The following is a 13,928-nucleotide window of genomic DNA, read 5'->3' on the forward strand; positions in this document are numbered from 1 at the left end:
GCAGGCCTGATATTTTTGGATGCTGAAAAAGCCTTTGACCAAGTGAATTGGCAGTTTATGTTATGTTTAATTAAGGAGATGAATTTTGGACAAAATATATTACAAGTATTATCTAATATATATCAAAAACAGACTGCTCAACATATTGTAAATGGGGGTTTGTCAGAGGCTTTTGTAATAGAAAAAGGAACAAGACAGGGATGCCCGTTATCTCCGTTATTGTTTGTTTTAACATTGGAAATTTTGTTGATTAAAATTCGGGAGTCTCAAGAAATAAAAGGAATAGAAATTAATAAAAAGAATATAAATTAAGAGCCTTTGCAGATGACTTGGTTGTTACTCTGTCTCAACCTACCTGTTCGGTGGTAAAATTATTACAATTGATTCAACAATATGGATGTGTTTCTGGTTTTAAAATTAATAATAATAAGACCAAAATATTAGCTAAAAATATGACTAATGGTGATAAACAGGTTTTAGTTAACTTAACAGATTTTGAAATTGTTGATAAGGTAAAATATTTGGGGGTCACATTATCTGCTTCTAATGCAAAACTGTATAAAAATAATTATGAAAAGCTGTGGATGGAGGTACAGAAGGATTTAAAAAACTGGAACAATCTACAGTTATCCCTTATGGGTAGAATTGCAGTTATCAAAATGAATGTCCTGCCAAAGTTTATTTTTTTGTTTCAAATGTTACCTATTTTAAAGAATGAACGTAATTTAGATGAATGGCAAAAAGGTATTAATAAATTTGTTTGGGCAGGGAAAAAACCAAGGGTGAAACTTAAAATAATGCAAGATTTTCGTGAGAGAGGAGGACTCAAGGTACCAAATATGAAATTGTATTATGATGCTGTAGTATTAACATTGATCAGCGACTGGGTGAATTTAACAAATATAGAAATACTTCATTTGGAAGGTTGGGACTTACTTTTTGGATGGCATGCCTATTTAATATTTAATAAAAAAGTGGATTGGGTTTTCAAGTCTCATATTATAAGAATCTCTTTGCTTAGAGTGTGGAGAAAGTATTATAAAAGTGACTTCAAAATACCATGATGGGCTATACCTCGGCATGCCATAGAAGGCATAAGGAAAGGGGTTAATATGGATATGGTCTCTTATGCACAGTTACTTAGATGGGATGGCCAAGATTGGCAGTTAAAATCTTTGGAAGAATTAACGCATGAAAATTTAACTTATTCATGGTTCCAATACAGACAAATAGTGGACAGATGGAAGATGGATTGTAAAATGGGCTGGCTTAGAGAAGATGAAGCTCTTTTAAAACAAGTAAGAGATCAAAGGCCAACCCATATTAAGAGAGTTTATGGGGTTTTAGTGGAATTGGACTCAGAACCTGAATTAGTTAAAGATTGTATGATTAAATGGGCACAGAATATTGGTGAAACGATTTCAATGGATACCTGGGAACTTATTTGGATAAGAAATGTTAAATTCACACAAGCGCAAAATTTAAGAGAGAATTTTTATAAGATGTTTTATAGATGGCACCTTGATCCAAAGAAAATGTCTATTATGTACCCTAATCTGCAGCCGAAATGCTGGAGATGTGGACATTTGGATGCTACTTATTATCATACTTGGTGGACGTGTAAGCATATAAAAGCTTTTTGGATTAAGATATGGTGGAATATCCAAAGAATTTTTAAACGGAGGGTAAAATTTACTCCGCAATTATTTTTACTAGGTATTGTTACTGATTGTGATGCTAAGGAGGTTATATTGATGTTAAATTTGATTACAGCCGCTAGGCTGTTAATAGGGCAATATTGGAAGAAGGAATCCTTGCCTACTTTGCAAGAGTGGTTTCATAAAGTTTCGTATCTGGCAGAAATGGCAAAGATTTCGGCTTTTTTAAAGGAGCAATCTCAAGAGAAATTCTTTGCAGTATGGGAAAAATGGATAAATTTCATACAATATAATTTGGATATGGAAAAATATCATTTAGCTTTTTTATAACTTGTAATGATTGTTTTTTCCTTCTTTCTTTCTTCCTTTTTTCTTTACGTGTTATTACTTATATATTTTTTTTATATATATATGTTCTATTTTTCGTCTACTTTTTTCTTTTTTCTCTCTCTCTCTCTTTTCTTTTTCCTTTTTTTTCTCTCTTTCTTAGTATATATTATTCATTTTAAAGCTTATGTTATGCATATTATTATTATACATATTATTATATATATTATCATTATGATCTTTATTATTTTTATTAATTATCTTATAAATTGTAAACGTTATTTTTTAAAATTTGTTAAATAATCCTATATTCAGTTCCGGGAAGTCGGGGGGGGAGGGTGGGGTGGTTTGAGAGGGGGGGGGATGTTTATTTGTAAAATTTTTGAAAAATTTCAATAAAAAAAAAAAAAGATAGTTTCAACCTCCATAACCTTTTGAAGCCTTTGAGTTCAAATGTTCTAAATGCCATTAAATAGATACAAAATATCACTTGGTGGAAAGGTGAAATAAAAAGTCCAATACTTGTCTTCAAAAATATCATAAAAAAGCAAACAAAACCTGAATCAGAAAACCACTACTTTCAATCCTGTTTGCTGCTCTGCACAGCACTCATTTCACAGTAATTAATTTACCTAAATCATTGTTATATATGTTTCTCTAAAATGTATTTATTCCTCCAAATGGAAGCACAAAGCAAGAATGCCAAAATCATCTCCCCCCAAATCCATTACCCAGGGAAATGCTGCTGATATAGTATTTTAAATATATAATTTTTAAAAAGTTCTGTTCAACTTTACCTTCATCATTTCATCATCATTTTCTCCTTCACCGTTTCTTCAAGTCTTTTCTCCTTTGCCCTGCCCTGCCTCTAACTGCACCTCAAGCAATTTACCAGTTTTAGAGGCAAACAGGACATCAATATAAAATCAAAATGGAGAAAGATAAAATGAACTTGCTCATGAATAGTAAGAGCCGAATAGATACAATACTTGGAGCAGTGAAACAGGATTGGGGAGACTCAGCTCCACCTTCTTCCATTAACCACCCTCCAATAAGGTGACAGGTTATCAATGCATCAGTGACAAATATACTGGTTTTTATTTTGTTGTGTTGATGTTTCTTTTGCAAATGAACTCGGGAAGTATTTTAAGCTTTCTTTTTTTAAAAAAAGTAATGAAAATTGGCAAATTGCTATTGAGACCCTTCAATCTTCGTAAAATGAACTTTTTCGCTGAAGCTTCAAAATTAACAGTGTTTACCCAGTGGAAAATAATAATGGGAAATTGGAAAAATAATTTCACAGTGTCATGTGAAACATATTGTATGATCTGGATTGTGTGAATACAAAACTTACTTTCCACCTTTTCTTTATTTGATTTATATGGTGCCTTACTTTCAGAAGCTCCAAGCAGCATTCACCACATTCCTTCCTCATATTGTTCTTCACAGGAAGAACTTTTGAGATAGCGTTGAATTTTTTTCTGACCTCCAATTAATAGAACTGTTGGCTTTAAATACAGGCTTAAAGATTTGGTAGTTACTGCCATCACTTCCATGTACTGATATCCACTTACCTTTCTTTATGTGATGTACTTTCTGTTCTTCATCTGGAGGCTTTGGTGCTGGCCACACTGATGGAGTTCTCCTTGGAAATCTTCCTTCCGTGTAATCTGACGAATGAGTGGGTTGATTGACTGCTGCCCAAGTATAAAGCTGATCTTGCTGTATTGACAAGACCAAAATAAAATACAAACATTATGCATTTTCAAAGCTATTATCTCTCTCTCTAACAATGCAGTGCTACTCCAGGCTTTGTTTTTACATTTTAGTTCATGAAACCTTGAAATCATTTCAATTTATTTTTAAAAAAAAATCTTGAAAAATCTTGGCTCTATATTTGCTGAATTAGAAGTATTAAAAAGTTCATCTTTATATCTACCTAATAAATAACATCAAAATATTAAATTAAATATTTTAAGTCAATGTTTCTGGAGAATTCAATTGTACAAACAATATTATCTTGATATTGTACAAAGAAAGACTTCAGGGGAATCCCAGTTACCTGTGAACAGGGTAGAGGACTTATACCTTAACATTTAAAACTAAATTGTGTATATGGAATGGCACACACTGAACTCAAAAGCAACTAAAGTTATTGGCTTGGGTTGTTTGTCAGCCCAGTCAATTTAGTTCATAAACACTGTGCCACCCTCATGTTGCTATGGAGCAATACCTTAGGAACAGAAAATGTAAAATGAATTCTTTATTGACCTTTAAAAAGCATAAATTGTGAATAACAACTTTATCTTAGAATTTGACCTACAGATATTTGATGGCATATTAGACTAAGGTGTAATATTGGTCAGCTTGATTGCTGAAGCTGCCATGATAAGATTTGCTAATTTAACTTACCAAAGCTGAAAACTGTAAAGTACTTATAAACTGATAAGTACTTTAAAAAGTATTGAAGCTGTAACTATTATTTCTGTAACAATTGCTGAAAATGTGACTGTTATATCCCAAGTATCTTGTATGTTAGATTCTACAAAGGAAAGATCAGTTAAAATTATATTCAAATTTATCTTTAAAAAACTCCCTTTTTACAACCCTGCATTTGGGATATCTTAAAGGATTACATAAATTAATCTGGAGTTTGGGAAGAAATTATAAAGTCCTCTTTAAAATTCACATGATAACCTATTTCTATTTTCCTCTCCTAGCAACACAGGCAGCTATTTGGAAATGGTAACCTTTATACTTTGTAAAACCTCTTTCATGCTCATGCATACAAAACGTTTTGGAAACAAAACCCAGCATAGCTGCTGAAAATAAATAAATAAAACTATTAGTTCTTAATACAATATAGCTATGTTATATTTTTATATAGCCTTTCGTCACAAAAATTGAAAATTTAACTACGAAATTTATATAATATGTCTTCCTTTCTGTTCTTTATCTTGATAAATCAGATAGAAGTTTACCTCTGATACCTCTGCAGAAGTCATTTTGGTTTACAAGGGAAAAAAAAAGTTCTTTACCGTTACTGACAAATTACTGAATATATATGAACCATCCAGTTTTTCTTTAAAACTTTCAATAACAATAATAACACAATAATTATAATAATACAAACTTTTCATCTGTTATTAAGCAGACTAGCCTTGCAAGTTAATTGTTCAGTAAATAGCTGCTGACAAAATGTATATAATATATCCTTTTTCACAATGATGTCTGCTTCTGGCTTAAAACTGCAGAGTTGTCTTAGAAGGGCGAGGCACAGTATTTGCCTGCAGAATCTGGAGAGTGCATCCAGTTTCTAATCAATACAGCTACTGCTTTCTCCCATTACATTTACCCAAACAGTTCTAATTTTCTCACAGATCTACCTCGGTTCTAGTTTACAGAACAGTTACTTTCTATTGATAGGAAATTTCATTGTTAACTACAATGTTATCAGTTAAAGCCGTAGAGTACTTACACTAAGAGCAAACCAGATGAGCCCTCCAAGCTGAATTATAGGACTGCTATTATCCTGTTTGTTTCTGTACTGACGTAGGCAGACTCATCTTATGAATAAGTAAGTAGCAACTAAAATCTTACAGCGCAGTTAGCAGCAACATAGATATTTTAACCCATAGCACTCTCTGTTCACAGCAGCTATCAGCTCTTGGAAAATCCCCAAACAAGGAAAATTTAAGAGTCTAAATTTTAATATGATAAAAATTGAATTAAATCAATTCACAATCACTTGAAACAGTTGCAAGGGACTTACAATGACTTTTAATCAGCAATAGGAAGGAAGGAAGGAAGGAAGGAAGGAAGGAAGGAAGGAAGGAAGGAAGGAATGATGAGAAATTAAAGGACAGATATTACAGAAATTCTATTTTCTCTTCTTTTGCTTTGAATTTTCTTGAATATTTCCCAGTTCTTTTTTTAATAATAAAAAGTGCCAGGTATAACAGAAAAACAATGTTATTTCCAAAAAGCCTCCTTGGTTTTTTTAAACATTTATTTTTGATTAATAAATAATAGGTTTTTCTTTCAGAAAAAATTAGAAGTGCATCCTACTAAAATGTTTACTTCACAAAGCCTTCCCAAAATTTGTTTTGATACCTAATATAAAGAATGCAAACTCTGAGAGTAGAATGAAGTTTTGCAAAATCAAGAATCTCAGAATATCCCTGCTTATCTCCAAAGTAAGAAAATATTTCAAAATATTGGAACTAAACCCTAAACAGGCATGGGCCTGCATTGGGGAAGAGGCTAAGCACTGTCTGGTGGTTTGACATACCCAGAAAGTTCCGTTTCATGCTATTTGTGAGCAAAGAAAGGCAAGATAATAGACATGCTCTTGTTTCAGACTTGTTTTTATTGCAAGGATTGGACATAAACCTTCAACTATCAGCATAACACTGATAGTTTCTTGCTTAATATTCAGAAAAGTGGATGCTGTTCCTTAGACATGAAGGATAATACTCAGAGCCTGCCAGTGACTCAGCTGACAGAGAAACTGGGATGAGTCACTGGTTCCTGTCATTAAAATCCCATATTAGAAGGAGAATGACATGACTCAAGTATGTGTCTCTCAGGCAGGAACGCAGAATGTGAATGCACTACATGGATGCTGAGATTCAGGTTGCCTTTCAAAAAAAGAAATGTGCCTTTACTTCCCAACCCATTGTAGAATTTTGACATGAACTAGACCTAAAAATATGAACAGAATGCCCATAGACACCTGCTGCCAAATGTAATACCTTAAAAAAACTTCTCTGTGCCAGCTATGGTTGGTTTTTGAGCTTGAATTCATGTACTAAAGTTTGGTGTGCGCATACAGACTACTTTTCATAAGGCATGTTCTACAAATATGTCTTGATTTGTTCTATTTGTATTAACAGATGGCACAGAAGTATATATCTGAGAATCTATGTTATAAGTAAAATTGACAACGCATGGTCTTGTATTATTACTTTTCTACTACCACTATTAATCCATTACCAAACCTCATTTTACCTGAATTAACATCTAAGGAGATTTCTAAAAGAAGTGCATTGAGAGGTACCACTGCAAAATGTTGCGATAGGCTCAGTTATGTCTGTAATCTTTAGTTTATGATTATTTTTGTTTCATTTAATCATTAATACATTGAGTTATTAAGTAATTTACTAAATATAATTGACTGCATGGCCTAGGAACATGAAATAAAGCAGAAGAACAATTAATATATGCCAATGTCTTGCTAACACTGTTTTTAAACAAAACTATGCTTTCATACATGGACAACACCAAACAAAGTCCACAGAAATCAGATTAACTGTAACAACTAAGACATGGGCAGGGGCTGACTATGGAACAGGTTAAAATTGCTCATGTGCAAGTTCCAGGTAAAACTAAAGCAGAAGAAAGCCAACCAGTTTCCACAGTATATACCTACTGGAGCATATACCTACCCCTTTCAAAGAAAACATTAGGGATCACTTGGTCCTGTGTGTTAATAGTTGTGAACCAGAGAAACTATGGAATGAACTTAAAGAAAGTTTATGAATATAAAAAGAGACTGCCAAAAGAGGAGAAAGCAAATTGGATGTTAGAACAAACTGTAGAAACTGCCAAGATAAGAAGCCTAAACCAAGGAAGATAAAGATCTTAGGAAAGAACTTAACAAAGAAGTTCAGAGACCTCTTAGATGATACAAGTTATGTGTTATGTGTCTATCCCTTCAAAGATCAAAATTGTGCAGGCAACAATTTTTCTTGTGATACTCTATGGAAATGGAAATTGAACTCTGAAGAAGCAGAATAGAAACAGCATTGAAGTTTTTGAATGCTGCTGTTGGAGAAAACTGCCAACCATACCATGGATAATCAAGAAAACAAACAAATGGATAATTGTATTCTCATTTAAGGAACAAACGACTAGGCTCAAATTATCCTACTTCAGATGCATTATACAAAGACCTAACTTCTTGGAAAAGTCTAGAATGGTGAGAAAAGCTTGGGAGCAAATCCTCCCGGAGAAAACCTATCTTTGTGATTGGTAAAGTTGACCCCTGTTTGATGGCATAATTAATCAATCAATCAATATATATTAGTATGCATTAATATACAGTTGGTCCTCAACTTTTGTTTAGTCACTTAGTGAACATTTGAAGACAGAATGGACCTCCCCAGAGCTCTTTAGGATCCATTTCCAAATTTGCGACAGCTGCAAAGACACACATATCCGTAATTGTATTTTGGGCTATTTGGCAACTGAGTCACCTTTTCTGATTGTTTGTTATATCCTGCAGTTATGTAACCATGATCTGTGAAATTTTTTGCTAGTGTCTGGTGTTTACTTCTAGTTTTTTTGAAAAAAACACCCATTATTCAAAATGGATTTACTTAATAATCACAGCACTTGCATAACTATTGTGGCATTTGCTTAAAGACTGCTATAAAAACGTCAAAAAATCAGGTCTGATCTCATGATGTCTCAACATGCAATAATAACAACGTACAACTCTAATTTCAGGCTCAATTACAGTTGTGACTCAAGGACTATTTGTGCTGAAAAAAACTACATTGGTTTCAAGTGGAAGTACATGGTACAAAATAAAAATTTAAAGAATAGGGTACCTTATAGACATTTAAATGACAACCCAAAATAAATATCTTAAGAGTTACTTAAGGAAATGTGAAAAAAGAGCAAATTGTCATAAAATCTCTGTTAAATAGAAACAAGAGTTTAAGCTATGGCTTACATCAAACGTTGGTGCACTTTGTTGTGCATTCTGACTACTTGGCTCTCTGAAGCAGTCACTGAAGGGGAGCAAAAGACCCATTGCAATGATCCAAGAACACAGTTTCTCTGCTTCTTCTTGGGGTGCATTCTCCTGCTGATTGGAGAGTTTTTCTAGCAGAGTTCGCCCTGAAGGAAAAGAAAAAGTGAATGAATTAAGGTTAGAGTTACCACCATTTGTGAAGCACACAATCTGACAGGTAGAAAATATTATCTAACTCTTTAGGTCACAGGTTGGCAACCTGTGGCTCTTTCAGCCTTCTCCTGCGGCTCCCAGCCTCCTCCACCATTTGAAGAGAGAGAGTGGCCTCACGCTGTTCTCCAACAAGCTGACAAGCTTATTGGGCAGGGCTCCTGCCTTTGCTGTGTCTGTGCAGGAAGCAGGAAGCAGCAGAAAGCAGCAAGTAGCATCTCTCTCTCTCTCTCTCTCTCTCTCTCTTACACACACACACACACACACACACACACACACACACACACACTGAGTGGGGGAAGAGGACTGGCAGATCAAGGGCAGGAGAGAGCCAGCCCAATAAGAATGTGTGTCAGCTTGTCTGAGAACAGAATGAAGCCAGCTTGCCAGGTGAGCAAAAGATCAGAGAGAGGGAGAGAGAGGGGGGAGAGAGGAAAGAGAGAGAGGGGGGGAAAGAGAGAGGAAGAGAGAGAGGAAGAGACAGAGAGAGGAAAGAGAGAGAGGGAGAGGGAGAGAAAGAGAGAGAAGAGAAAGAGAGAGAGAGGAAAGAGAGAGAGAGGAAAGAGAGAGAGGAAAGATAGAGAGAGAGAAAGAGAGGGATAGGAAAGAGAGAGAGAGGGAGAGAGAGGGGGGAAGGGAGAGAAAGAGAGAGGGGGGGAAGAGAGAGGGGGAGAGAGAGAGAGAGAGAGAGAGAGAGAGAGAGAACTCATGCACAGCAGCCTCTATTTTTTTTAATTAAACTCTTCAATCAAGCCCCCCCGCACAAATTTCACAGCTCCCAGTGTTTTCTTTTCTGTGGGAAACGGGTCCAAGTGGCTCTTTGAGTGTTTACCGACCCCTGTTATAGATACTACATGTGAATATAGCCCTTCTTCAAATGCTTTACTATAGCTTCCATTTGATAAGCATCAACACCATCATCCCAATATGATTTAGGTAACACCCTCTTGAATTTGGATAGGCCATTTTGGTACAATATGTGCTACTTTAAGAGAAGCAATTTCAGAGAGTTAAGTACTAAATTTGGGGATCTAAGGCTGCTGCATCATTCATGTGGGGTCCCTTGCTTCAATTATATCTCTTGCATGCATCATGGGCACATGGATATAAATAGGAGGATTATATTAGCTACTGGTACAAGCTATTCCATAGCTTGCTGCACTGTGATGTGAATGCTCAGCAAATAGCATTGTCTTTGCATAACTTAATTAAATTTCTGCCAGCTCACAGGGTACTAAGACTTAAATTCTTCATTATAATGATAAATTCTTAAATGTAAAATAGCATTTAACCTATAACCTACCACTTATCTGGGAAGATTTATTGGAAGAAACATCAAGCTTATTTATAGACACATTCCAAAAAGTTCTTCCTGACAGTGAAATGTGGGGGAGGAAGAGAAAGAGATTAAGTATAATTATCACAAAATATTTCTGTTCTTATAGGGGCAACTTTCTTCTACTGGCCAGCCATTTTCTGAACTTATCAAGCTCTTAAGAGTATGATTAGAAGTGAGCGGTTGGATGGTAGCAACAACCTACCAAAGGATGACTTTTCTGCACTGCAATAGAATTCTGCCAGGATTTTAGCTCTCAATGAACTGGAACTGTTTAAACTGACATATAATGATATATCTAACTTCATTGCCCTTGACCATCTTAACAAAAAGCAACATTTAAAAATATGTGTGCTTAAATAGATGTACTTTTTGAACTGTCCAGTTAGATGGCCATATAAATTAGATTAATTAATAAGTAGTAAAATAAATATATTTTTAAAAAAATATGCACAAATGTTGGAGGATTTTGAGCAGAAAAATCTGACAAAGTTCTCTAACCTACCTACTAATCTAAGAAAAATTAAGCAGGTGTGTTGGTTTAAAAGTTCAAAGATAACAAATGACATTCTTGAGCCTCCCCCCAAGAAACATAATGTGGTTCCTGCTAACTTGCCAGTCTGCCAATCTTTTTATAAATAAACCTCAATTTACCCAAATGTATTAGCCTGTTTTTGCTGGAAAGACAGCAGAAAGTTCAATTTATGCTTACATGGGCACATAAATTCAATATAGCACCAATACATAGAAGCTATCAAAAAGTTACAAGAAAGCAGGAAAGGTATGTGGTCCAGAGAGAGCCTGTCAGCCTCTTAATACAAATGTTTTGAAGATGAGCTTTTACATCCCTTACAACAAACAATGAATATTATTTTATAGAAAGGAAAGAATCCCGATAGCTGGAAGGAAGCTAATATAACTTTAATACCTAAAGAATGACAAGATTTGACTTGAATAACTTTACTGAATAATCATTATAAATTGTTTACTATGCTACTGTTCTTAATGCTTATTCTTTTTTATAGGCAACCCTATAACAGAGTTCTTAGTTGACTCACAGCAAGAGAATATACACTCATCAGAACAATAAATCCTAAGCCCATACAACAGAACTAACCTCACAGAACATAGTAGGGTTTATTTATAAACAAACATGCACAGGAGACAGCATTAGTTACTCATTTGCTCTGAAATAATCAGCTGTCACATTCAAAGCTACCTAATGATTTTAGAAATACAGATAGTTCCAAACAGCTGCTATATATATATATATATATATATATATATATATATATATATATATATATATATTTCCACGTATTTACGTGGGAAAAAATCCGAATAACCAAAGACCTACATACAAACACCCGCGAAAACCTCAGAAAACACACACACACACACACACACACACACACACACACACACACACACACACACACACACACATATATATATATATATATATATATATATATATATATATATATACACATACACAAGAATATTGGTAAAAATACAACTCCCGGGCATAATTATAAATAAAAGAATAAAACACGATCACCGGGAGAGTTGAAGTAAAAATACTTTACTAAAAATATATTAATACTAAAAAGTTGCTAAGCTTTCGCTGGGGGAACTCCCCAGCATCGTCAGGGCTAAAAGGCCATTGCAGTAAAGGTGGTTTAAGTAGGTTCAAGTAACGTTTGCGCACGGCTCTTAGACTGTGTTACTGGCCCTGATTGGCCAGCTGAAAGCCAAGATGTGTCTATAACGTTATGTTCTTTTCTTTGGATGCCCTTCCCTATCCCTCCACTATTGGTCTTTAGAGGCGTTAGTAACCTTTCATCCCCTCCTCTTCCGATAATACCAACGTCCGCTGTGTCGGGTGGAGGACTTGATCTGATGTTTTCTTGTGTTTTACAATGGGGATAGGGCTCCACTAACTGTGGGTTAATATCCCTTCCCAATTGTGTATCTCTCTCCTCCTTTGTCATGTTAACAGCTCCTATCCGGGTATGGTATGCCTCAACAATCAAGTCTTTATTCCCCACCTCACTCTTCCTTACATACGTTCCCTCCCGTTGTTTGGCACTCAAACCGCTCTCATTACTCCTCCCCTTGCTGATCGAGCGGGTTGTCATTCTATGCTTTCTCTCCCCTCTCCACATGGGACGCTCCTCTTCATTGCTATGGGCAACTGCACACTCCGAGATTTTAGCATTAAGTCTTTTAGGTGTTCCGGCTCCATTAATATCACTCCCTCCCTCCTGGGGGGGGTGTGAGGCTCACATGGGGTTGTTGGACGGTGCATGGATTGTCCATATCGGGCACCCCCTCCCTTTCTTTCTCCATGCGTGGGGAGTCCATAGCCTCTATTCCAGCGTCCACATGTTGGGGTGGGAGACTCTCTTGCTGCACGATCCAGCGCCGGTCACCTGGCAAGGGGGTGTTGATGGTACAGTTATTTACGTCCATATGCAGGCGTTTCTGACGGCAGGGGGATGCGGGTTCCTGTCCATAACGCCGCAGGTGTTGGTATGATTGCTTGCGATGTAATGAGTGATGATTTGTGTCCCATTTCCGCAGTGCTTGTTGCGCTGAATGCAAGTCAATGCGACGATTAATTGAGCTGTCATTCGAGAACCAGGCCTCTTTCAGTAGCTGGCCTCCCTTCGTGGCATTACTAGCTACGATACAGGTATTAACAAAGTCAAATTGATGGCCCTCCTGTGCCATATGCATCCAAAGTTGTGAACGCCGCTCGCCCCGTTTTATAGCCAACTGGTGTTCATGGAGACGAGTCTTCAGGCGTTTGGCTGTTTCCCCTACATAGTTGCCTTGGCAATTCTTACAATTGATCTTATAGACAACAGATGATTTCTCCATGGGGGGTAGGGGGTCCTTTGGGCGCATGATTTTAGACTGTAAAGTTTGATTTGGCTTGTGAGCCACCTCTACCCCGTTGAGTGCCAAACAACGAGAGGGAACGTATGTAAGGAAGACTGAGGTGGGGAATAAAGACTTGATTGTTGAGGCATACCATACCCGGATAGGAGCTGTTAACATGACAAAGGAGGAGAGAGATACACAATTGGGAAGGGATATTAACCTACAGTTAGTGGAGCCCTATCCCCATTGTAAAACACAAGAAAACATCAGATCAAGTCCTCCCCCCGACACGGCAGACGATGGTATTATCGGAAGAGGAGGGGATGAAAGGTTACTAACGCCTCTAAAGACCAATAGTGGAGGGATAGCGAAGGGCATCCGAAGAAAAGAACATAACGTTATAGACACATCTTGGCTTTCAGCTGGCCAATCAGGGCCAGTAACACGGTCTAAGAGCCATGAGCAAACGTTACTTGAACCTACTTAAACCACCTTTACTGCAATGGCCTTTTAGCTCTGACGATGCTGGGGAGTTCCCCCAGCGAAAGCTTGGCAACTTTTTAGTATTAATATATTTTTAGTAAAGTATTTTTACTTCAACTCTCCCAGTGATCATGTTTTATTCTTTTATTTATATATATATATATGTATATTTTCTGAGGTTGGTATATATATATATGTTTTCATTGGTATTTTCACTAGAACAAAATAAAAGAAGCAAAGCAGACATTTCTAATTGTTAAAATAA

General features: G+C 36.1%; 1 protein-coding gene across 2 annotated transcripts in view; it reads right to left on the reverse strand.

Annotated features, from left to right (window-relative positions):
- FMN2 (formin 2) overlaps nt 1–13,928 on the reverse strand; it is a 196,273-nt gene that overhangs the window by 156,459 nt on the left and 25,886 nt on the right. For both annotated transcript variants that reach the window (XR_005557298.1, XM_039348448.1), the window contains exons 3-4: nt 8,725–8,891; nt 3,560–3,707 (exon numbers count right to left, since the gene is read on the reverse strand). Coding sequence is in view for 1 of the 2 variants with exons in the window: in XM_039348448.1 (XP_039204382.1) it covers nt 3,560–3,707; nt 8,725–8,891 (315 nt within the window). In the remaining variant the exon portion in view is untranslated. The remainder of the gene's footprint in view (nt 1–3,559; nt 3,708–8,724; nt 8,892–13,928) is intronic.

Source organism: Crotalus tigris, unplaced genomic scaffold (genome assembly GCF_016545835.1).
Source record: "Crotalus tigris isolate CLP2741 ecotype Arizona unplaced genomic scaffold, ASM1654583v1 scf7180000018155.2402879, whole genome shotgun sequence".
In the NCBI taxonomy this organism is placed as follows: domain Eukaryota; kingdom Metazoa; phylum Chordata; class Lepidosauria; order Squamata; family Viperidae; genus Crotalus; species Crotalus tigris.